Source organism: Chiroxiphia lanceolata, chromosome 27 (genome assembly GCF_009829145.1).
Source record: "Chiroxiphia lanceolata isolate bChiLan1 chromosome 27, bChiLan1.pri, whole genome shotgun sequence".
Lineage (NCBI taxonomy): Eukaryota > Metazoa > Chordata > Aves > Passeriformes > Pipridae > Chiroxiphia > Chiroxiphia lanceolata.
Window position 1 is genome coordinate 1149601 of NC_045663.1, and position 25599 is coordinate 1175199.

Sequence of the window (25599 nt, forward strand, 5' to 3'; positions counted from 1 at the left end):
ATCATCCAAAGTTGTTCCCCAACACCGGCAAAATTAATTGGGAAGTTGCCCCGCCCCCTAAAAAAAGGGGGTTGGATTTTAATTTGAGGAGTTTTCCTTGGTGGTTTGTTTTTTTTTTTTGAAGCAAATGAACTTTTCCGGGGGATTTAACAGCGATCAAACATCGGCATCGACGAGGAGAAAGCGCAGGAATTCGTCAGAGGAGAGGGGAAAAAAAAAATCCCCGGAAACCAACCAAAAAAATTCCACACAGGGGAGGAACTGAAACTTTCCCGGAATATCAAGTGCAAAAGGCAAATGCACTCCAGTTCTCCCTCCACATTCCCAACCCAAACCAGCCTGGAATGAACAGAAACCTTCCAAAACTTCCCCTCCCTCCATCCCCTCCTAGTTCTTCAGATCCCTCTGGAAGATTGGAATTCCGGGGCTTTACACCCAGCAAACAAATCCCAGTTTGGAAAACGAGGAGGGTTTTCAAGGCTGCTCAAGAGGTTGGGGAAAAAAAAAAAAATCCCTTAAATCTCGATCTTCACCCAGCAGGGAAAAGGGGGAGGGAGGGGGGGGAAAAAGGCTGGAATTCTGTCACTACGCCGTGGGCAGATCCGAGGGGGGGACGACCCTAAGGAATTCTTGGCTTCAAGTTTCGATCTCCGGCGACTGCTACGAAAATAAACTCGGCTCCGACGGAACCCCTCCCCTCTGATATATAGATATATAGATTATATATATATATATAGACTTTCCCAAATAATTCTCATCATCAGCACTTCCTTCCAGCACTGATATGCAAACAACAAGGCGTAAGGCATGGAATTCTGCCGCCCCAATTCAACTGGAAAACCCGGGAGAAGCACGAAGGAGGAGGGATGAGGAACGAAAAAACCAACCAAACCGGACCCGACGGGATTTTTGGGATCAACCAAAACTTTCCCCCTAAAGCTCCACCCGAAGCGGGATGGTGATGGATAGAGGAGCATGCTCGGGATGCCCTGGAAGAACTCGGAAGGGATCACAAAGGCCCCCCCCCCCCCAAAATGTGCTGGGAACGGCCGGAATTCCCGGTGGGAATCACCAGAGGGAGGATCTGCCGGTGCCTCCCGCTCTCTCCCTGATTGGATGCAGCTCCTGGAATTCCTATTCTTTCGAGTAATATTCCTCCAAACAAACAACAACAAACAAGAGAAACAAAAAAAAAAAAAAAAAAAAAAAAAAGAGAAACCAAAACCCCTCCAAAAAAAGGAAAATTATCCCAAACGGTTTCACTTCGGAGTCTCCGGGAACGTAGGAAAGGCCCAACTGCTCTTCGCTGAATTAGAAAGACCCAACAAAGGTTTTGTCTAGTCAGTAAATTAGGTTTTTAAACTACCAACGGTTCCAAAGTCTATTCCAAACAGAATCCAACAAAAGTGAGAGACTCCTGCGTGGTTCCCACCTACCAGGCAAGTTTTGTTGGCAGCCAATCCCTTGGGAAAAGGACCGTACTCAACCGAATCGGAGTCTGCGCTTATTATCGTTAGCTCGTCACCACCAGAAGGAGATTTTGGGAATATCAGGATGTGTTAGACTCCCTTCCTGGCTGGAGGAGGGCAGGGAAGAGGAGCAGCGCCACGAACTCGGCTCACTAAATGCAGGATGGGGCTGGAATTCCTCCCTCCTGGCCCCCGAATTCCACGCTGGAGCGCGGCCCGGCGCCGCGGGCCCGGCGCTGGGTTGTCGCCGGGAACGAACCCAAAGGCAGAGAGAGTCACTGAGTCCTTTGTGCGGTGACGGAAAAATCCAAACAAATACAGAAAGCCAAAAAAAACCCGAAGGAATCCTTCCCCCTCCCTGCCAGCCTCCGTCGGAATCCGGGACCCGCGGGGGTCACTCCTCTCGGCAGGGACGGCGGCACTCGGTGGATGAGGAGTGGTCTTCTTGCATCCTAGAAAGCCTGGGGCGTATCCAGCTGGGATTAAAGCAGATTCCACGGAAACTGTGGTATAAAAAGGATGGCAGAAACAGGACAAGTCTTGCCGGCATTATTTCCACGTGGCCGACTGTGGGATGGAGCGGGGCGGGATCATATCCAGGAGATACTCGCGCTGCCGGTCCACGGCCGAGGCCGATTTGTGCACGGCTAAGCTGGGACTGACGAAGGGCAAAGCCCCACCTGGGCAACGGGGAGGAGAAGGGAGAACAGGAGTCATGGAATGACACGGACACGAGGCACAACAGGGGCAAAACCCACCCCTGATCCCCGTGGGAATGCGGCACTCCGGGCACGGATCATCCCCAGGCACGGATCATCCCCGGGTCCGACACCTTCAGGAGGTGGGAGCTCCCAAAATCATCTCAACAGAGGGAGATTCGGGACCACAGATGCGGATCTGAACTCTCTGGAATGAGGATCTGAACTCTCTGGAATGAGGGTCTGAGCTCTCTGGAATGAGGGTCTGAGCTCTCTGGAATGGGGGTCTGAGCTCTCTGGAATGAGGGTCTGAGCTCTCAGGAATGCAATTACATCTTAACCCGAGCGATTAAACTGTCAGGAATGAGAGAATCCCGGGAAATCACCAATGCTGGGCAAGAGGGATCACAAAGGAGCCGTTGCTCCAGCGGTTCCTTCCTTGGAAACCCGGGAATTATCATTTAGGGTAAACAAATGACTCTTCTCAAGTCACGTTCTTACGTAAAAACACGCAGAAAGGTTGGATTAGAATTTATGATTTCCGTTTGTTCAAAGAACAGCTCCGGTGATCCCAGATCCTGAGGATATTGGGAACATTCCTGCGGGGAATCTGAAATATTCCAATGGGAATTTTCAACGGGGATGTGCTGGAGCCTGACCTGGAACAAACCCATTTATTTACTGGGTGTTAAGAAAACATCGGTCAGAAATGAAAGGATTTAATGAAACCCCCAGAAATGAAGGACAAACCACCGCGAGTGCTGGATGGGCACAGGGACTCTGGGATCACCGGCTGGACCTCAAATCCCTTCAGCTGAGCCATGAATGTGGAAAACAGGAGGTCTGGTTTGGTTTCATCCCCTTGGATGGGGACAAACCACCCCAAAGGCAACAATCCCAAGAGTTGATGCTCAGCGTCCTCATTTCTCCGGGCAGGAAACCCCAGCGGGAAAGGGATCCCACAGGGAAAACAACCTTCCCCCGAGCCCTGGGAATGCTGGGCAGGGAGCACAGGGAGAGGAGGCTCCGGGGGGGCCCTTCCCCGTGCTCAGGGGGAGCCCTTACCCGTGCTCAGGGGGGTTTTCTTCCAGGCCGCGCTGCCCTTGCTCCCGGAGCGCTCCACGTGCTTCCCGGCCCGGCCACCCAGCGAGGCCGAGGGGCTCTGGAGCTTTGGGGACGGGCTGAAGCTGTGCAGGACCCCCCGCGAGGCTCCGGCCCCTCGGGACATCTGGCTGGAACTCTGGAACACAGGGGACACGGGGGGGTCAGGGCTGGGGGCCTGGAGGGGCCTTTCCCGGGCTCTGGAATTCAGCACCCGAGTCCTGGCTCTGGATTATCTTCAAGGCCCTTCCAGCCCGAGCCCCCCCGGGAGTCTGGGATTTGTTACGTGATTTATGTTTTGTTAAGGGTGATTTTTCCATATAATTATTATATTAATAATAATTATTATAGTAATCATTATATTAATAATAATATTATAGTAATTATTATATTAATAATTATTATTCTATAATATATTGTTATAATACATCATTATATTATAATATATTATATACATTATACATATTATAATATTATAATATGTTTTATTTTAGGTATAATATCTATAATATATTATAATAATGTATTATGTACTATAATATATTAAATATATTAATATTAAATATATTATATACTAAATATATGACTATTAATATAATGTATTGTAGTAATATATTATAGTAGTAAGATATTATACCTAAAATAAAAATATATAATTATTATACATTCTATAATAATAATATATTTTATAATATATCATAATATATTTTATAATATATATTCATAATTATATAATATATAATTAAATAATATATAAAATATTTTTATAATATGTAGTACAACATATTATATTATTAATTATGTAACTTACACAAATATGTAAAAATATAAAAAATAATAATATTTTATATTATATATTTTCATATTTGCATCCTCTTCCCCCCCGGACCACCCCAAGGCTCCCACTCCCCTTGTGACCCCCTTGGGATGAGATCCCACCCAAACCCCTGTGGGATCCCATGCTTAGTTCCACCCTAAAACCAGCCAGAGCTGGATTTTCCCTTACCCAATCTCCACCTGGACAATCCCGAGGCTCCCATTCCCCTCGTGACCTCCTCAGGACGAGATCCCTTCCCCACCCAAACCACTGTGGGATCCCACGCTTAGTTCCACCCTAAAACCAACCAGAGCTGGATTTTCCCTCCCCCCAATCCCACCCCAAGGCTCCTGTTCCCCCTTGTGATCCTTTCCCACCCAAACCACTGCAGGATCCCACGCTTAGTTCCACCCTAAAACCAGCCAGAGCTGGATTTTCCCTCACCCCAATCCCACCCCAAGGCTCCTGTTCCCCCTAGTGATCCCTTCCCGCCCAAACCACCGCGGGATCCCCGCGACCAGTTCCTCCCTAAAACCATCCCGGGGTGGGTTTTGCAGGACACAGTTGCCCCCCAGACCCCGGGGGTGTGTCTGTACCTGCTTGAGCGAGTGGTGGCTGCACGAGGGGCTCGGCCTTGGGCTGCCCCGGGGGGGCCGTTTGCTGCAGGATGCGCTGCTCGATCTCCTGCTCCTGCTGCAGGGCCTTGACGAAGGCGGCCTTGAGGCGGTTCGTGTGCTCGGCCTTCAGGGCCTTCTTCTGGTTGGAGGTCATGCAGGTCTCGCACATGATGGTGCCGTTCTTCTCCTCCCGCCAGCGGCACGTGAAGTCCGTCTGGCACTGCGCGCACACGAAGGGCTCGCGCGCCGCCGCCGCCGCCAGCGCCTTGCCTGGGGACACACGGGGGGGTCAGCACTACAGCCCCTGGGGACACTGAGACATGGGATCGACCCTACGGCCCCTGGGGACACATGGGGGGGTCAACACTACAGCCCTTGGGGACACTGAGACATGGGATCGACCCTACAGGGGGGTCAACACTACAGCCTTTGGGGACATGGTATGGGGGATCAACCCTACAGCCCCTGGGGACACTGAGACATGGGATCGACCCTACAGCCCCTGGGGACACACAGGGGGGTCAGCACTACAGCCCTTGGGGACACTGAGACATGGGATCGACCCTACAGCCCCTGGGGACACTGAGACATGGGATCGACCCTACAGGGGAGTCAACACTACAGCCTTTGGGGACATGGTATGGGGGATCAACCCTACAGCCCCTGGGGACACACAGAGGGGATCAACCCTACAGCCCCTGGGGACACACGGGGGGGTCAACACTACAGCCTTTGGGGATGCTGAGACATGGGATCCACCCTACAGCCCCTGGGGACACCCGGGGGGATCGACCCTACAGCCCTTGGGGACACTGAGACATGGGATTGACCCTACAGCCCTTGGGGACATGGCAGGGGGGGTCAACCCTACAGCCCTTGGGGACACTGAGACATGGGATCAACCCTACAGCCCTTGGGGACACACAGGGGGATCAACCCTACAGCCCCTGGGGACATGGCAGGGGGGCACTGAGAGAGGGGATCAACCTTACAGCCCTTGGGGACGCTGAGACAGGGGGACTGACACCCTACAGTCCATGGGGACACAGCAGGGTGGCACTGAGACACGGGGAACTGACACTCCAGTACAGGCACAGGGCACAGAAAACTGGGAAATCAACCCTCCAAGCCCTTGGGAACACAACTCCAAACCCCAGTTCGAGAACACCCGAAGGAAAAGCCAATCCCTTCCCCTGGGGCCGACAGTCACCCCAGGAAGCGACCCCCACGTTCCACGGGAACGTGTCAACTCAACCCTGCACCCCCTGCAGCTCATCCCTGCCCGACACCGAGCCCAGATCCGGGTGGGAACGCTCCTCTCCCGACCCCTGAGGAGCGTTCTCGCCGCTCCCTCACCTTGCGTCTCCAGCAGGTTCTGCACGACCTCCTCCAGGCCCACCAGGTAGATGAACTCGTTGTTGGCGGCGCTGGGCAGGAAGTTCATCTCCGGGGCGGGAGGTTTGGGAGGGGGGATCTCCAGCAGGGTCTTCTCCAGCTGCTTCCTGAGGGCCAGCTTGGCTGCGGCCTGCCTGCTGGCCGGGGACTCGCCGGAGCCGCCCAGGGACGCGCCGGGAGCCGCGGAATTGGCCTGGGCCGAGCTCACCGCGGGGCCTTTGATGGAGGTGGGGGAGGCCTGGGGGGGAGAAAGAGGGCACAGCTCGGTCCCAAAATCCCAAAAAGGGGGTTTCCACGCCGGGAAGAGGGGTGGGGGGGTGATGGAAGTGGGACCAGAATCCGGCCTTTGAAGCCTGGGGGTGGTTTTTTTTTTTTTTGGAGGTGACCCCGACAATGAGGTCACTGGAACACCAGAGCTGAGACCACCCCGGGCACCAGGTCACATAAAAATCCATGGAAGTTCTAAAAGACAACTTCATACCAAAAGGGCCAAAATTCACTTTTCTGCCTTTATGTTTCCCTTCCCAACCCTCTGGAATGGGTGTTTTCCCTGTCACAGTGAGGAAGATGCTCCAAGGGCTGGAGCACCTCAAACCTTCCCAGGCAACATTCCGTGTTCCTCAAGAGAATGAGGGGGGGTTTTCTCTACTTTAGGTCAATTTAATATTTTGTTTTGATGCTGGAGCAGCTCTTCCCATTGGGAATGAGCCAATGAGGTGATCCCAGGGTTGGAGACTGGGAGAGCTGGGGAAGAGAAGGCTCCAGGGAATCCTGAGAGCCCCTTGCAGGGCCTAAAGGGGCTCCCAGGAGAGCTGGAGAGGGACTTGGGACAAGGGATGGAGGGATAGGACACAGGGAATGGCTTCCCAGTGCCAGAGGGAGGGTTAGATGGGATACTGGGAAGGAATTCCTCCCTGGGAGGGTGGGGAGGGCTCCAATCCCTCTTCCTCCCTGGATCCAGAGCTGGGCAGGGAAGCTCTGACAAACTTCACTTTTGCCACTCAACAGGTCAAAGATTCCCAATTTCTGGGAACAACTCTGTGCTCAACATCCTTTGGGAGCCCTTTCCAGGGCCTAAAGGGGCTCCAAGAGAGCTGGAGAGGGACTTGGGACAAGGGATGGAGGGACAGGACACAGGGAATGGCTTCAAACTGCCAGAGGGCAGGGAGAGATGGGATATTGGGAAGGAATTCCCGGCTGGGAAGGCAGGGAAGGGGCTGGCATGGATCTCCCAGAGCAGCTGTGGGGAAGTGTCCAAGGGCAAAGCTGGAGCAACAGCGGGAGGTGTCCCTGGTGGGATTCCCATCGCTTTCCGAGCCGAACCATCCCGGGAATTCGGCCCCCAGAGGGCAGGGAGGGCAGGCTGGGGACTCACCTGCGGGATGTTGACGAGCAGGCTGGCGTTGGGCACGTTGGCCACGCGGATCAGGCCCTGCTGGATGATCCGCTGGCCCTGGATCTGCACGCTGGGCACCGACGCCCGCGGCGCCAGGAGCAGCGGGGGCGGCCCCGTGCTGGAGTGCTGCCGGATCGTGTGGATTTGCTGTGGGAGAGATGGGAATGGGATCAGCCTCCCGAGAGCAGGGAAAGCAGGAGGGAAGGAGGAGGGAGCCTGGGAGTGACATCCCTTCCCCTCCCCAGAATAAAACCGGGGATGTGAGGAGGAGCTCGGCCACGAGGCCGACTCATCCCGGCCAAAAGGATCCCGAGTTTCCAAGTGAAACTCCTTCCCCAGGCTGGAGTTTTACACCTGTTTTGTTTTGAGGGCGTTAATCAGGGAAGTTGTTTCTCAGAATGTGGGGGTTTTTTTCCCTCCTTAATCCTGGAAAATGTGACAGGAGGTGCTTGGACATGAGGCCACCACATTATGGCCAAAAATTCCTGAGTTTCTGAGTCAAAGTCCTTCCACAGCCTCATTATGGCCCAAAATTCCCGAGTTTCCGAGTCAAACTCCTTCTACAGCCTCATTATGGCCAAAAATTCCCGAGTTTCCGAGTCAAACTCCTTCCACAACCTCATTATGGCCCAAAATTCCCAAGTTTCTGAGCAAAACTCCTTCCACAGCCTCATTATGGCCCAAAATTCCCAGGTTTCCCAGTCCAACTCCTTCCCCAGGGTGGAGTTTGGAGCCTGTTTCATTCCAAAGCCGTTAATCAGGGAAGTTATTCCTCGGAATGAGGGTTGTTTTTTTCCCCTCCTTCATCCCGTCACTGCAAAACAGTTGGATGAGGAGACGAAAAGGTGGGATGGGAAGCTGCTGGGAAGGTTGGGAAAGGAGTTCCCCTGGATTAGGGAATGAAGGACCAAGGCCAACACTCACCTGGGCCCCTCGGACCAGGGGGGGCATCACGATCTGCGTGTTCTGCTGAGTGCCCAGCTTGGAAGACGCCTGTTGCCCTCCCCTGACCAAGGGAGGAGGGATCACAGTGCCTGGTATCCGTGTGGAAGAGGTCTGGAAAAGAGGGAACAGTCACTCCTGGGCTGGAGGGAGGCAGTGGAAAAGCTGGAGGGCAGGAGGTGGCCAGGCTGGGTTTGGTGCACTGAGAGTCCAAAAAAAAAACCACCACAAAACCCCCCCAATGATGGGAAAAGGAGTGTTGGGAAGGGGGGAAATGGGGAATACAGACTGATGGATTCAGGGAGAAGGTGGAGGAAGCGAGTGGATTGGGAAGGAGAAAAAAAGGCAGGAAAATGGGAAAGCTTTAGGAAAAAAAAATCATGGAAAGCAAAAGGAATCAGCCTAAAGGGGTTTCTGGGAATGTGCTGCCCGAGCTTTGCAACCCTAAAAACTCCTCCTGGTGCCAGGACAGGGATGTGGGGACACACCAGGGATGTTCCTGGGGACACCCAACACCCTCCAGGAGCCCGAGGGGCTCCAACACTCCTCTCATCCCATTCCCAGGGTTTCCCACGGGTGCTGCTCCCCAGCTTCCCTCCTTCCCAACCTGAGCATCCCCTGGGAACAAAGAGCAGGGAATCTCCTGCTTCCCTGAGCAGCTGGGAAGTTTTATCCCTTTCCAGCTGAATCCCAAATGCTCCCTCAGCCCCTTCCCACAGGAATCAGCACCTTTTCCATTCCAGCAGAAGCAGAGGGGGGTCAATGCACCCAAACACCCCAAATTAGGCAGAATAAGCTCAGTTTTGGGATTTTTAGCTCCCAGGTCTCTGCTCTAAGTTTCCCTGGCTGAAGGTTTAACTCCTGGTCCAGTTCCTCTGGAAGTGCTGCCTGAATCCAAGGAAACAGCCTCAAGGAAGGGATTCCTCCAGCTGGCACACTGCTCTGGTGTGGGAATGGCTCCTCCATGGAGAGCAAACCCTCCCTTTCCCTGGGTCTGGAATTCCAGGGGATCTCCAGGTGAAGAGCTGCCTTTTCCCACGGGAAAACACTTGGAACTGAAGAAGTTTGGGAATTTGGTTCCAGTCAAACACCCAGGAATGTTTGAAATCCAGCAGCAAAACGAGTCACTGGGTTCAGGAGGATGATGAAGGACAGATGCCAAGTGACTCTGATTTTTTTTTCCCCTTTCCCAAGGATTCCCAACATTTAACTCAGCCTGAACCAGGATCCTTCCAGCCCCTGTGTGCCATCCAGCCAGGAAGCCAAGAGGGAATCCCAGGATTCCCTCAACTCTTCCAGCTCATCCTGCAGCTCAGCCTCTGGAGGCTGCCCCGAAACCTGGCTGCCAGAATTCCATGGCATCCCTTCTCCCAGGGAATTATCATCAGAGTGGACTGGGATGATCAGCCAGAAAACGAAGTTTGATGGGAATGGTTTCCACGTGAGACCTCCCATCCCACCACAAAGCTCGGAGCGGGGCCGGGGGAGTTTAAAGAGGGGATTCCCCTCTGGCTCCAGGGAATTCAGGGGCTGGGAATGTTTTCCCTGCCCCGTGCACCTTTCCCTGTGCTCCGGGGCCCTCGTTCCTGGGAGCCTTCCCGCCCCACTGACCTGGAGGGAGGGTTTCCCAGCAGGAACACTCTGTGGTCCCCGCACCAAGGGCGGAGGGGTGACAGCACTCCCAGAGGAACCAGCGGGCTGGAAGAGGAAAAACCAGAGAGAAAAGCAGAGGAATAAGGGTGGAAGCAGGAATTACAGCAGGGAAGGGGGGGAAGAGAGTTCAGCCCCAAGAGCCTCGGCACGAGAATCCTCCAAGGCTCCGCCTGGGCCCCCCTCCCACAGCCCCTGCTCCTCCACACGGGGGTTTGCAGGGAATTAGGGAAGGAGGGATGAGGCTGGAGCAGGAAAATCACGAGTTTCTCCAGCAAGGGGAGCTCTGGCTCAGCTGGGCCAGCCCAGAGCCCACCTCAGCCCTCCCCACCCGCTCCCACCGGGATCCAGCACCGGGATCCAGCACCCGGCACAGTGGGAACGAGCTCAGGAAGGAGCCTCTGGAAGTGAAGAAGTTCAGGATCTGTCTCCCCCTGCTCGGTTCAAACCCCCACAGCTCCTGGCTCAGGGTTCAGGGCTGCAGGTCCTCGGCTCTGGTTTTAATCCCACCTCCTGAAGCACTTGGAATTCCGGGAGAAGGTGCCAATAACCCACCCAAAGCAGCGCCAGGAGTTGCCTCCCCACCTCCCTCCCACTCCCAAAATTCCCCCCTCCGGCAGCCACAGGGAACGGGGTCGTTGCCATTGTTACAGGGAACTGGAATTCAGGCTCGGGAGCAGCGTGGGGGGTTCCCACCCCCTCACATCCCAAATTCCTCTGCTCCTCTCCTGCCACCTCCACCTCCAGCGGGGAGCAGCCCAGGGAAAAAAAAAGCTCTGCCAAAAAAAAAAAAAACAAACCCAAACCCCACAGCCTTTTTCCTGGGATGGTTTGTGCTGCAAAGAGCTCCCCCCTCATCCTCCAACCCCCTGGATGTGTGGGATGAGGAGAGGGAAGAGGAGGATGGGAAAAGGGAATCGGGGTGGGAAGGCTGAGCCTTTCCTGCCTGGATTGCTCTGGGGGATGTGCAGCTCAGAGCAGACTCACTTGTGGGAGACCTGGGATCCAGACCTGGGATCCAGACCTGGGATCCAGACCTGGGATCCAGATCTGGGATCCAGACCTGGGACCCAGACCTGGGATCCAGACCTGGGATCCAGACCTGGGACCCAGACCTGGGATCCAGACCTGGGATCCAGACCTGGAATACGACACCAGCTCCCACAGCCTGGGGTTCAAACTCTGGGATTGATTCCCTGTCCCCTCCAAGGATCTCCTCTGAGCTATCCCAGCAATCCCCACACGCCCCATCCCTGGGAGTGTCCAAGGCCAGGCTGGACAGGGCTTGGGAAGAGCTTTAAGGCCCCTTCCCACCCAAAGCTTTCCATGATTAAGGACTGGAGTGTTTGTTCCATGTTCCACGGGGAATGGCAACTGCCCCAGTTATTGAACCCCCTCCCCTCCATTCCCAGGGGTGGGATAAGCAGGAAAATCCCACCTTCTGAGCCGTGGTCTCCTTCTGGATTTGACTTTGCCGTAACTTTTTCAACAAGACGAGTTTTGCCTCTTCCAACCGAAGCTCTTCCTTGAGCTGCTTGATCATCCTCTCCCGCTCCTCAGGGCTGCTCTTCTGCAGGGAAAGGATGGAAAACTGGGAGTGGGGAGAGGGAAAAGCCAGATAACCACCCAGGTTCCACTAAGGACTCCCAGCATTGTCACTGTCACCCGTGTCTCAGCAGCGGGAGAGCTCAGAGACGGGAAAAAAACCCCAATATTTAAAATATCTGAGTATCTAAAAAAAACGTTTTCAGTGGCAAAAGAAGTGAAAAAGGCTAAAGGAAAGGGAAAGGATGGAATATTGGGAGTGGGGAGAGGGAAAAGTCAGATAACCACCCAAGTTCCACCAGGAACTCCCAGCATTGTCACTGTGACCTGTGTCTTAGTGGGGAGAGAACTCAGAGGGGAAAAAAGCCCCCCAATATTTAAAATATTTGAGTATTTAAAAAATGTTTTCAGTGGCAGAAGAAGTGAAAAAGGCTAAAGGAAAGGGAAAGGATGGAATACTGAGAGTGGGAAGAGGGAAAAGCCAGATAACCACCCAAGTTCCACTAAGTTCCACGTTGTCACTGTCACCCGTGTCTCAGTGGGGAGAGAACTCAGAGGGGAAAAAAGCCCCCAATATTTAAAATATTTGAGTATTTAAAAAACGTTTTCAGTGGCAAAAGAAGTGAAAAAGGCTAAAGGAAAGGGAAAGGATGGAATATTGGGAGTGGGGAGAGGGAAAAGCCAGATAACCACCCAAGTTCCACCAGGAACTCCCAGCATTGTCATTGTCACCTGTGTCTCAATGGGGGAGAACTCAGAGAGGGGAAAAAAACCCACACCCCAATATTTTAAATATTTGAGTATTTAAAAAATGTTTTCAGGGGCAAAAGAAGTGAAAAAGGCTAAAGGAAAGGGAAAGGATGCAATACTGGGAGTGGGAAGAGGGAAAAGCCAGATAACCACCCACGTTCCACCAGGAACTCCCAGCATTGTCACTGTCACCCGTGTCTCAGAGGGGGAAAAAAATCCCCCAATATTTAAAATATTTGAGTATTTAAAAAACAATCTCAGTGGCAAAAGAAGTGAAAAAGGCTAAAAGAGGTGCTGGATGAAAGCCTGTGCTGGGCCACACCGAGCGAGGCACTTTAAGAAGCCCCCTCTGAACTCTTAAAATCCAGCCAAAACCCAGAGGCCGAGCCCGAACCAGGGCTTCAACCAACGGCTCCAGGACTTCCCTGCCTGCAAACCCCCCCCCTCCCCGTGCCAAGGGCCCCTGGGATCCCAGGAGGAGCCAGGGGGTGTTCCCAGCCCGGCCTCACCATCAGGGCCTCGGTGCTGGTCTCCTTGAGGGCGATCTTGGTGAGCCCGTTCATGCGCGGGCTCGAGGGCTCGTTGTCCGACAGCACGATGACGTCCGGGGAGGGGACCCTCTTCTCCCGCTTCATCTCGCTGTGGAGCGGAGCAGAAACACGGGGAAGGGCCGGATGAGACCAAGGGAAGCAGGACTTTGGGGCTGCAGGGCTGAGTCAGCGCCCACCTTGTGCCAGGGGAGCAGCCCGGGATAGTGGGGTGGCCCTGCCCCGCTCCTCGAGGTCCTGCCGACCCAAACCACTCCACGAGTCCCTGATTAACCCCAAATCCCTCAAATCTCAAATAAACCTGAGGGAAGAAGCTCAATTCCCGTTTTCCCTGTGGACACCAAGCTCCCCGGGTGCAGCCACAGCACGGAGAGATCCCTGGAATGGTTTGGCTTGGAAGGACCTTAAAATGATCCAGTCCCACGGGCAGGGACACATTCCCAGAGAAAAAGGGGAATTCCTTCACGACAGGAGCTTTTCCATCCCCCCACCTTGGAGGACACAGAGGTTTTCCAGGGCTCTGCTTCCACACCCCAGCCCAAATCCAGGGATAACTCGCTGCTTCTCCTCAACTGCTGAAAGGCAAAACCACATCCCCAGTTTTCCTCTTCCTTCCCCAATCCAAGTATTTGTGATTTATGGCTTTTCCCCCCCGAGTTCCCGAATCCGAAGGAAATCCCACACCGACCATCCACACTTAATTCACTTCACCCAAATTTAAGCCCTTTTTTTTTGGCATTATTTTCCTTCTGTATCAACACTCCTGAATTATTTCCCACTTGGAACGCGGGAATCCCGTGACAGCCCCAACACAGATGGACACATCCATCAGAAATCCATCAAATCCTGGCCGTGTCCCAGGGATTTAACTCCTTGATTTGGCTTTAAAGCTCCGTGTTTGAGTGATGGCTCCGCCTTCCACCCGAATTCCTGACAATAAATCACCTGCCGGCTCCATTCCCTGCAATTATCCCAGGAAAACTGGTTGGATCACCTCTGGATCACCGGGACTTGGGATTTCAAGCCGGGAATAACATTCCAGAGGGAGGTTTGGAGCACAGGGGTGGGAGGGGGGCGGGAAGGGGACACCCAGGTTTTCTGTGGCACCCAGGGAACGACAGTGCTGGGCCCCCACGGCAGGGATTTTAGGGGTGGGAAAGCGGGAAAAGAACTAAGGAATAAGTAAGGGAATGTCCTCTAGAGGGCACAGCGAGCCCGGGAACTCCAGGCATCCAAACTCCGAGGGGTTTTCAAATTTCAGCGGCTCAGGTGAAGGATTCCCAGCTTTTTCCCGGATCTGAAGGGGCTCGGGCTGTTCTCAGCCGGGATGTAACCGGGCTGGGACAAGGCCTGACTGGCTGGAGAGCTGGGAATGCGCTGGGAATGCACTGGGAATGCGCTGGGAAGAGGCAGCTGAGCCCTTTCCAATGACAGATGGAGCGGCTCCGGGACAAGGACTGAGCCCTCCCTGGGGAAGGAAGGACTGATTCCCACCTGGAGAAAGACTGAACCCCACCCGGGGAAGGAAGGATTGAATCCCCCCTGGAGCAGGAAGGACTGAATCCCCCCTGGAGAAGGAAGGACCAAATCCCCCCTGGAGCAGGACCCAGCCCCACTTGGAGCCAGCTTGGCCGCTCCTCCCCCAACTTCCATCTTAAATCCCTCATGGAAAGCAAGGACAAGTTAAAAGTTCCTTAAACATTCCGGGATCTCCCCGGGCAGGGGGATCCGAGCGGCACCCGGGATGAACCAGCCCTTTCCTGGAACCCAACCCTTCCCTTCCCTTCCCTTCCCTTCCCTTCCCTTCCCTTCCCTTCCCGGCCGCTCCGGCAGCTCCACCCTCGAGCCGGGGAGGGAAGCAGGGAAGGGATCCAAGGGAAGGGATCCAAGGGAAGGGATCCAAGGGAAGGGATCCAGCAGGAGGGTTCCACTTGGCTCCGGGTGACAACTCGGGGACACCCTTGTCCCGCTCCCAGGGAGGATCCCGGGAGGATCCCGGCAGGATCCGGAGCTGCCAGCCCGGAGCCGGCGGATCCCGAGGGTGGCACCGGGGCCACCACAGGGTCACGTGGGGCCGTGGCTGTGACGTGCTCGTGGCCAAATCCATGGCAACGGGCCGGGCTGCCCGGCCTTCATTTTGTCAGCTCCGGGAGCTCCGGGATCAGGTGCCTCCGGAGAAAATGGAGCGGCCGGAACCGGGAGCACCGGGAGCGCCCGGAGCAGGGCCAGGAAACCGGGAACGGGCGGCTGGAGGAGGGAAAAGGAGTCCCAGGAGAGGTGTGGAGTCTCCTGGCAGGGAGATGCCATCCAGCCTTTCCCGGGATACCACGGCAATTCCAGGAAAAAACAACAACCCCAACCCAAAAGCTCCTTTCCCAAGGGACAGGGAGTGTTTGGTTGTTGATCCAAAGGGAAGTAGAGGGGCTGAATCCAGCCCTGGAGGTTTGATTCCACTTGGGAAGAGGAGGAACTCAAGTTTTGCCCTGAAGATTAATTCAATTTTCGTGTTGGGTTAAATTTTCCTTTTGGATTAAATTTTCCTGTTGGGTTAAATTTTCCTGTTGGGTTAAATTTTTGTGTGGGATTAAATTCTCCTGTTGAAGGTGAATCAAATTTTTGCCTTCAACACAAATCAAATTTTTCCCTTTGAAAGGAAGATGCATCCAACCTCTCCATCCCAAACCCACCTCGACTTTTCCCAGCGGAAAAGTTGTTTCAAGGAACTTCCGAGGAAGGCAAAGTTTAAACTGAACACTAGGAAAAGTGGGAGGGGGGGAATAAAAAAAAGGGACATTGAGGAATTCCTGGCTCAGGGGATTCTCCCTGATGCACAGAAGAGCTCCTGGAAGGAAGGAACATCCCAACATTCCCAGCCTGGAGCTTCATCTGCATCCACAAATATGCAGCAGTTTTGCCTCAGTCCATTCAAGCCCTCGTGTTGTCTCATCCAAAAATACTTGGCAGGGAAGGAAGACAAACAAGGGAAGCAAAAACAAGGCACTGGGGAATTTTTTTCTCCCCCCCCCCTCCTGGAGGTGTTTTATCTCTGGGAATCAAAGGATTGAGACGGGGGCGGGAAAAGGAGGAGAATGGACCAGAACAGGAGCTGAAATCCACTTGTGTTGGAATAAAATGTTAAATTCCCCCCCAAGGAATCGGTTTTGCCACGATATCCCTCAGGACAGCACGTGGCTGGAGGCACAGAGACGCTGGGAGGGGAGTGAAATCCCTAATTCCAGGGTTTCTATGGGAAAAGAGGAGCCCACTGGTCCCAGTAAGTTCCAGGAACAGGAAGAGCTGGGCCAGCCAACCCCAGCTCATCCCATGGGATCAACAACACCTTCCAGTGCCACTCAAGTCCAGTCACTCTTTTAACTTTTCAGTGTGATTTGACCAGATTAAACAAAACAAGAAAATAAACAACCCCCAAACCGACCTCAAATCCTTCAAAACACCGAAATTCCACATCCAAACCCAGAGGGGGAAACCCAGGGCACAGACTGGGCCCAAACCTCAGCCATCCCACAGCAACCCCTGCCAAGGAACCTGATTCCTCCCAGGTCCAAAAACCCGGAGCCTGGGGCTGGATGGGAAAATCCAACAGAATTCCGGGAGTGGGTTGGGAGGGGGGGGGTTTTGTCCGGGGGGATTTTTTTATTTATATATTTTTTTTTTCTCCCAATAAGCTCCAAACCGACCCCAAAATCCACAGGAATAATTCATGGGCTGGGCTGGATCGAGGCACTGCCTTAACACACGCCAGGTAATTCCAGGATTAACTGACCAATCCCAGGAAACCACGGGAAGAACGACAAGATGTCCAAGTACCTGGAAGTTTTCCAGGGCACACGTTGATCCCAACACTGGGACAGGACAAAGGGAGGATGGGAGGGAGGGAGGGAGAGAGGGAGGGATGGGTGGGAGCCAACCCTTGAATTTGTGCTTTGTTATTGGTATCACTCCCTGGTAAATCCCATTTTCCCTCCCTCCCACTTTTCCCTGGATCACTCCAAAGCCTCGCTCTGCAGAATCCTGGAGTGAAGCACCTGTTTTGGGATTCCTCATTTGGAGAATCCCTGTAAATTTTGAGGATTTAGGAGAGCCCAACACGGCTGCTCACAGGAGCACCTCCCCTGGGAACACCTCACACTTCCCTCGGGAGCAAAGTTTTCCAAGAACTGGGATAACTGGGCTCTGGAAGGATCCTGATGCTTTTGCTCCAGAGGACAACTTGTCCTCCTGGAGCTGCCTGAGCCCAGCAGTGTCCAGAGGGATCCCTGTGAGCTCTGCCCAGGAATCTCTGCTCACAACCAGCTCAGTTTTTGTGGCTCAGGGGAGAGTTTTGTGGGGGGAGGAGAAAAAAAAAATCCCTGGAAAACGGCCAGGAGGTGTTTGTTGTGTGGAGGAAGGAGCTGCACCTGGAGCACAGCAACCCCAACACAATCCAGGGGAAAACTCCAGCCTGAGGTGGAAAGGCTGCTGCTCGACACAGGGAAAAGGTGGGAATCTCTGGGATTGAAGGGGAAGGAGCAGAGGGAAGGGGAAGGACGAGACACAGACTGAGCCAGGAGTGATAAATGTTCTTCCCCCCCGGCAGCACGTGGGTGAAGTCAGGGAATGCAGAGGCAGAGGGAGTTTTGGGGCATTGCTCTGCCTGCCACGTCCTTCTCCAGGGGGAGCAGACTCTCCTTCCCCCCCATCCCTTCTCCAGGGGGTTTGGGATAATCGGCAGCAGCTCCCAAAAGCAGCAGGCGCAGGAGCAAGGCTTTGGTTTGGCCTCGTGTGACCCCCTCAGCAGAGCCTTCCAGAGCCTTCCAGAACCACCTCTTGCCCCTCCTGGCACAGCAACCCTGCCCAAAACCAGGCCCTGGGTTTGAATTTCACTTGGAGGTTTAGGAAAAAAAAAAAACCCAAACCAAAAATTTAAAAAACCAACAAAACCCATTTTTCCAGCTGAAGGCTCGTTTGTCCTTCGGGATTCCTGAAAACCACCCGATTCCAGAGCCGTGCCCTGTCCCATCAGCCACGCTGGGATCATGGCTGGGCCACCTTTTCCAAGGAAAATATGATGTTTTCAGTGCTAAAGGCACTGAAGGAGGTTGAGAAGCCCCCAGAGCACAGATCCCCAGGCGCTGAGGGGTCGGGAGCAGGGCAGGGACTGGGAGCAAAACTTCCATGAGGTGTCAAAATCCAGGCACCTCCAGGAGGCTTTTCCAGCACAGCACCCACAGCATTCCCAGGGCCAAGTCCCACCAACTTCCAACCCAACCAGTCCCATTTTTCCATCCCCTCAGGAAGGATCCCACTGCAAAATTCCAGCTTCTCTGCTTGGTACAATTACATCCCATTGTTTTCCCAGATCAACTCCAAACACCCAAACCCCTCTTCCACACCAGAACCTCCACCAGGAGCTCAAAGAAAACCCTCTCCCAGGCCAGGCTGGAGAACCTGGGACAGTGGGAGGTGTCCCTGCCCAGGGAAGGGGGTGGAATGGGATGAGCTCCATGGTCCTTCCCACCCAAACCATTCCAGGAATCCCTTTAGGACTTGTGAGCTCATTGAAACCCACATCCCTCTCCTCAGCTGCCAAAGGAAAGCCAGGAAGGAGCTGCTGGATCTCAGGAGAAGATCCAGAGCTGCACAGCCACGTCCTGGTTTAATTCCCTTCAACTCCTTCCCAGGGCCATGGACCCCATCCCAGTGCCCATGGCAGGGGGAGGGATGGGATGAGCTCCCAGCTCCCTTCCAACCCGAAGCACTGCAGCATTCCAGGGCTTTCTCTGGTGTCCAGGGACAGCAGGGAGCACCTTTTGGAGGTGCTCATGGCCACAGGGAGCTGGGGACCCACCTTTTGGAGGTGCTCATGCCCACAGGGAGCTGGGGACTCACCTTTTGGAGGTGCTCATGCCCACAGGGAGCTGGGGACCCACCTTTTGGAGGTGCTCATGCCCACAGGGAGGTGAGAACCCACCTTTTGGAGGTGCTCATGCCCACGGGGAGGTGAGGACCCACCTTTTGGAGGTGCTCATGCCCACAGGAAGGTGAGAACCCACTTTTTGGAGGTGCTCATGCCCACAGGGAGGTGGGGACTCACCTTTTGGAGGTGCTCATGTCCACAGGCTCATCCCCCGTCTGAACCTCCACCTTGATGGTCGCCTTCACCTCTCCAGCCTTTAACAGTCCCTGCACTTTGCCAGCTCCAGGCTCTGCCTTGATTTTCATGTCTCCCTCAGAGTTCAGCTCCGTCCCCAAGAGTCCTTTCTCCATTTTGAGTTTCTTACTGTCCACATCGTTGGGGGTCACGTCCCGCTCCAAGGCTCGTTTCTGACTCCGAGTCCTGCATGTTTCCTCTGTCATTGTGAGCTCCTGCCAGGGAGGGGGACACAGAGGAGTTAAAATAAAAAAAAAAACAACCCAACCTGGACAAAACACCTTCATTTCAAAACAGGGCAAAGTGCAGCAGTTGCTGCAGAAGAAGCTCGTGGAGAGCAATAAAAGTGCTGCCAGGCCGTGGTGTCTCCCGGATCCAGCCCCGGCATCGCTCACACTCCTCATGGTCGGCAAAAACAAAGAGAGGAGCCAAAACAAGAACACCCCCAAACCTCCCTGAGCGCCCCCAAACCTCTCTGAGCATTGATTGAATCACCCAGGAGGAAACCTCCATCCCAGGAGAACACCCCAGCCCTCCTGCATCCCCGGAGGCAGCAGGAAGGGGTGGATGTGTTGGGATGTGTTTGCCTGTCATGCAAATCGGTGCCACTACAAAATTCCTGATTAGGATCTCCCTGGGACCAGGGGCTGCCCTGCCTTCCCCAGGCTGGGAATTCTGGGAATCACAGCCCACCACTGAATGGGGGGCAGGGAGGGGGAGATAAGGGACCATCACAGCTCAGGTGAGAGGAGAGGAGCGTTGGGAGTTGTCACAACACTCAACTTGGGACTTGCTGCCCTGCTGGGGGGGAGCCAGGCCGGGCTTTAGGGGCAGGCTGGGCTCAGGGGGAGCCAGCCCAGACTTTAGGGGCAGGATGAGCTCAGGGGGAGCCAGGCTGGGCTTTAGGGGCAGGCTGGGTTTTAGGGTCAGGCTGGGTTTTAGGGGCAGGCTGGGCTCAGGGGCAGCCAGGCTGGGCTTTAGGGGCAGCCAGGCTGGGCTTTAGGGGTAGGCTAAGCTCAGGGGGAGCCAGGCTGGGCTTTAGGGCCAGGCTGGGCTTTAGGGCCAGGCTGGGCTCAGGGGGAGCCAGGCTGGGCTCAGGGGTAGCCAGGTCAGTCTTTAGGGGCAGGCTGGGCTTTAGGGCCAGGCTGGGCTATAGGGCCAGGCTGGGCTTTAGGGCCAGGCTGGGCTCAGGAGGAGCCAGGCCAGTCTTTAGGGGCAGGTTGGGTTTTAGGGGCAGGCTGGGCTCAGGGGCAGCCAGGCTGGGTTTTAGGGCCAGGCTGGGCTTTAGGGGCAGGCTGGGCTTTAGGGGCAGGCTGGGCTTTAGGGGCAGGCTGGGCTCAGGGCCAGCCGGGTTTAACCCCTGGGCTGCCGGGGCAGGGCAGGGCAGCCCTCGGGTACCTGCGGGCACCCAGCCCCGGGCGCGGAGCTGAGTCAGGCTGTGATCCCATGACATCACCGGGCTCCACATGACCCTTCCCAGGATGCAGCCTGAGAGACAAAGCACTTTCCAGAAACCAGTCTGAGCCGGCAGCACGCTCAGCTCACCCCGGGCACCCTTCCCCTTCCTCCTCCTCCTCCTCCTCCTCCTCCTCCAGCACCCACCCGCTGCTCCCCGGGGACGGGGCTCACTCACCCACCGAGCTGGGATGAGACCCCCGACCCGGATTCTTAACTAATTAATGGCATTAATTTAGTTATTTGCATTGCCCTTCCCCTCTTTTAAAGAGATTTTAACCCTCTCTTTTAAAGAGATTTTATCCTTCTTTTTTAAAGAGATTTTATCCTTCTCTTTTAAAGAGATTTTAAAGAGATTTTAACCCTCTCTTTTAAAGAGATTTTACCCCTATTTTAAAGAGATTTTAACCCTCTCTTTTAAAGACATTTTACGACTATTTTAAAGAGATTTTAACCCTCTCTTTTAAAGACATTTTACCACTATTTTAAAGAGATTTTAACCCTCTCTTTTAAAGACATTTTACCACTATTTTAAAGAGATTTTAACCCTCTCTTTTAAAGACATTTTACCCCTATTTTAAAGAGATTTTAACCCTCTCTTTTAAAGACATTTTACCACTATTTTAAAGAGATTTCACCCTTTCTCTTTTAAAGAGATTTTACCCCTATTTTAAAGACATTTTGTCCCTCTCTTTTAAAGAGATTTTATCCCTCTCTTTTAAAGAGATTTTACCCCTATTTTAAAAAGATTTTACCCTTCTCTTTTAAAGACATTTTACCCCTATTTTAAAGATTTTTATCCCTCTCTTTTAAACAGATTTTATCCCTGTTTTAAAGAGATTTTACCCTTCTTTTTTAAAGACATTTTACCCCTCCCTTTAAAGACACTTCACCCCTCTTTTAAAGAGATTTTATCTCTCTCTTTTAAAGATAATTTTGCCACTCCTCTTTTTTAAAAAGATTTTTTTCCCTCTCTTTTAAAGAGATTTTTTTTCCCCCTCCCTCTTGAGAGATTTCTTTTCCCCCCCCAGTCTTTTCAAAAAGGTTTGTTCCCTCTCTTTTTAAAGGGATTTTTTTTCCCCCCTCTCCTCTTTTTTTTCCAGGCTCCGCCAACTGAGGTGGGATGAGACAACCCCCCCACCCTTAAATTTTTAACTAATTAATGTCATTAATTTATTTATTTTCAGCGTCCCTCCCTTCTTTCAAAGAGATTTTCCCCCCTCTTTTAAACACATTTTTTTCTCTCTCTCAAAGAGATTTCCCCCTCTCTTTTAAAGAGATTTTTTTCTCCCCCTCTCTCCCCCTTTTAAAACGGATTTCCCGGCACACAATAGTTCCCCAAAGTGTTGGAAATGTTTGGAGCAGCCCGAGATTAACATAATTAACATAATTATGCAACATAATTAACCCCAGAGCCCCCCCCCCTTTAACTGTGTCCCGTGTCAGGGTGGGAAATTCCTGCTGGGAGGGGGGAAAATCCCAGGAAGTGACCCCAGAAAGTTCCTCTGCACTGTCTGGGGTTAAATATATCAATATATCAATATATCAATATATAAATATATCGATATATAAATATATCAATATATCGATATATTTAATGTTATTTGCAAGGGGAGCTCCCCAGGCTCGTGTGCAGTGACCCCACTGGAGCTGGTGATGACAGAGAACATCAAATAATGGCCAAAAATGGGGTTTGCCAGCCCAGGGCAGTGAATTTGGGGGGTTTGGGACATGACTGAACAGCCCCAGCCCGGGCAGAGGGAGGGAGATCCCGGGAGCATCCCCCTGCCATTGATCCCAAACCCCCTCCCAGCAATCCCAGACCCCTTCCCACCAATCCCAAATCCCCTGCCATTGATCCCAAACCCCCTCTCACTGATCCCAAACCCCCTGCCATTGATCCCAAACCTCCTCCTACTGATTCCAAACCCCTTCCCACCAATCCCAAATCCCCTGCCATTGATCCCAAACCCCCTCTCACTGATCCCAAACCCCCTGCCATTGATCCCAAACCTCCTCCTACTGATTCCAAACCCCTTCCCACCAATCCCAAATCCCCTGCCATTGATCCCAAACCCCCTCTCACTGATCCCAAACCCCCTGCCATTGATCCCAAACCTCCTCCTACTGATTCCAAACCCCTTCCCACCAATCCCAAATCCCCTGCCACTGATTCCAAACCCCCTGCCATTGATCCCAAATCCCCTGCCACTGATCCCAAACTCCCTCTCACTGATCCCAAGCCTTCTCCTACTGATTCCAAACCCCCTCCCACCGATCCAAAATCCCCTCCCACTGATCCCAAACCTCCTCCTACTGATCCCAAACCCCCTCCCACCGACCCAAAATCCCCTCTCACTGATTCCAAATCCCCTCCCACTGATCCCAAACCCCCTCCCACACATTCCAAACCCCCTCTCACTGATTCTAGACCCCCTCCCACTGATTCCAAACCCCCTCTTACCGATCCCAAACCTCCTCCTACTGATTCCAAACCTCCTCCTACTGATTCCAAACCTCCTCCTACTGATTCCAAACCTCCTCCTACTGATTCCAAACCTCCTCCTACTGATTCCAAACCCTCTCCCACCAATCCCAAAACTCCTCCTACTGATCCCAAACCCCCTCCCACCCATTCCACAACTCCCTCCCCACCTCTCTTAAATTTTCCAAGACCCTTCCACCTCTTCCACACCCCCACTTTTCCAAACTCCCTCCCCAGCTCTTCCAAAACCTCTTCCAATCCCTCATCCAGCTCCTCCAAAACCCCTTCTCCTCCAACCTCCATCCACCTCTTCCAAAACTCCCCCTCCACCTCTTCCACAACCCACCTTTTCCAAACTGCCCCCGCCTCTTCCAAAACCCTTTTCCAACCTGCATCCACCTCTTCCAGCCCTCTCCAACCTCTCCCATCCACCTCTTCCAACCTCCATCCACCCCTCCCAACTCCCCCCTCCAACTATTCCAACCCCCCTCCACCTTTTCCAACCCCTTCCAAACCTGTTCCAACTCCCCCCTCCACCTCTTCCAACCCCTCTCCCACCTCTTCCAACCCCCCCTCGGCCTGGCAGCCCTCAGGGAGCAGCTTTTCCCTGGAATTCAGGCGTCCTGACAACTGCATCTCCCCCTCTGAGCGGAGCGTGTCCAGCTGGGAATCCCAGCTCTCATTCCCATTATCCTAGGGCTCTCATTCCCATTATCCTGCCACAGACACATCTGGAGCCGGGGCCGGGCCAGGGGCGGGGCAGATCCCGCCGGGAAGGGCCGTCAATCCCCAGGAATGGCTCCTTCCAGCCCTCCCTGAGCCCCGAGCCAGGTTCCCTTTGGGATTCTCCTTTGGGATTCTCCTTTGGGATTCTCCTTTGGGATGAGCAGCTCCATCTCCAGAGTTTGGGGGGCTGTGATTGTGCCCCGTGGGGTTTTTGTTGGGATGGGGGAAGGCAGTTCCCGGAGCTGCCCTGGGACATTCCACACATCCCACAGGGAGCTGAGCCTGGCTCAGTAATCCTGGAATAACGGGAATGGTCGGAGCCCTGTACTGGCATTGAGTTATTGAAACAGTTAATGCAGCCCAAAATCCTGAAGGGAAGCAGGTGCTGGATGCTGGATCCCCCATGGAATACGTGCTTCCCAGAGGAGACAGGGAAAGGGGGCAAGAACATCCCACACACCCCCTGGAACATCTCCAGGGACAAACCACTGGGACACAAAGTCCTCCCAAAGGTCCCACTGAACAGACCAACAGCCTGGATGGAAATGCAGGATGAGCCTTTCCAGCCCCCCCTCCCAGCACAAATTCCCAAGGATACCCCATCTCCCAGCCCTGGAATTCCTTTGGGAGCAAAAACCAAAGACCAACAACCCCCTCCCTCAGCACGACCTGGGAAATCACAGGAAAAGGGAGAGAAGGGAGGGGAAAAAAAAAGGGGAAACCCCCCAAAATTCCCAGTTCCAGAGGAGGGTCAGACACATTCCAGGCCTCCCAGGGAGTGTTTTCTACGGATCTGATCCCAACTTTGCTGCTCCTGAGGATCCACTGGAATCCAGCAGGGACTGATGGACAAACCAGCCTTGCAGCCACCTTGGATCATTCCCCACAATGCCTGGGAATCCCTTTCTCCCAGCAGGACGTGGAATGTTTCCCTGGGAAGTCGCTGTTTGACCTGAGCTTGTTTTCCAGTTCTGCCACAAGTGGCTTTTTTCTTTTCCCCCCCCCCCCCGGGGCACGGAGCCAGAAGTGAAATAACCTGGGAAAAGTCCTTAAAAATCGAGACACAAATTAATAAAATCCATCTCTAAGGCACGGAATGCCATCCCTGTGTCCATGGCTGACAACAATCCATGGAAAACACGACCCAGGGATAAACCTGCACACAAAGTTCATGACCCTGTCATGCAGATATTTCAAAAAAATGAACTTTAAGGCGCCAAATTCGGGACTGATCTTGGATTTTAGAGGCTGAACCGACGCCAGGGCAGCGGGAAAACGCCACAGGTTGGAAAACTGGGTCATCCCACGCCGGGATCCACCTGGATAACCACAGATCCAGGTTTTCCCAGGTGAAGGGGGCACGAGGCAGGAGGGCAGGGAGGGCTGGGGGGTCCCTGGGGCGGCTCAGGCCGCGCCTGGGGCTCAGGATCCCGGGAAAAGAGGAGCCCTGGGAGCGCCGGGGCTGAGCCGGGCGGGGGATCCCGGCTCCATCCCTGCTCCCGGCGGGAATGCCGGCCCGGCCCGGCCCTCCAAGGGTTAAGTGCTGCCATTTCGGTGCCATTCCCGATGTGTCCATTAAGGGTGTTACATAACAAAATGGCAGCGCTTAACCCTTCCCTGGCCGTGCTCCCGCTGCTGCTGCTTCCCGGGATCTGCCGTGTCCCGGGATCCCCCACCCCCGACCCCTCCCCAGCCCCGCTGGAATCGTCTCCCCCTTCTCCCTGCCGCTCCAGGGGAACACGGACGGGCTGCTGAGGGCTGGGAAGTCCTCGCCATTCCCAGGGATCAGAGCCCACGGGAGTCCCCTCCCGTGCCAGGAGCGGGAAGTTGTCCGGAGTGATGCACCGGCAGGGA

At 53.8% G+C, this 25599-nt stretch overlaps 1 protein-coding gene across 1 annotated transcript in view; it reads right to left on the reverse strand.

Moving 5' to 3' along the window:
• Positions 1-1902: 1902 nt before the first annotated feature.
• GATAD2A (GATA zinc finger domain containing 2A) overlaps positions 1903-25599 on the reverse strand; it is a 52908-nt gene continuing 29211 nt past the window's right edge. The window contains 11 exon segments of the mRNA XM_032711800.1: positions 1903-2149; positions 3233-3407; positions 4682-4699; positions 4701-4972; positions 6059-6335; positions 7473-7640; positions 8418-8549; positions 10047-10133; positions 11524-11655; positions 12890-13019; positions 19023-19294. Of these exon segments, the coding sequence (XP_032567691.1) occupies positions 2019-2149; positions 3233-3407; positions 4682-4699; positions 4701-4972; positions 6059-6335; positions 7473-7640; positions 8418-8549; positions 10047-10133; positions 11524-11655; positions 12890-13019; positions 19023-19285 (1785 nt within the window). The 5' untranslated portion in view covers positions 19286-19294 and the 3' untranslated portion in view covers positions 1903-2018.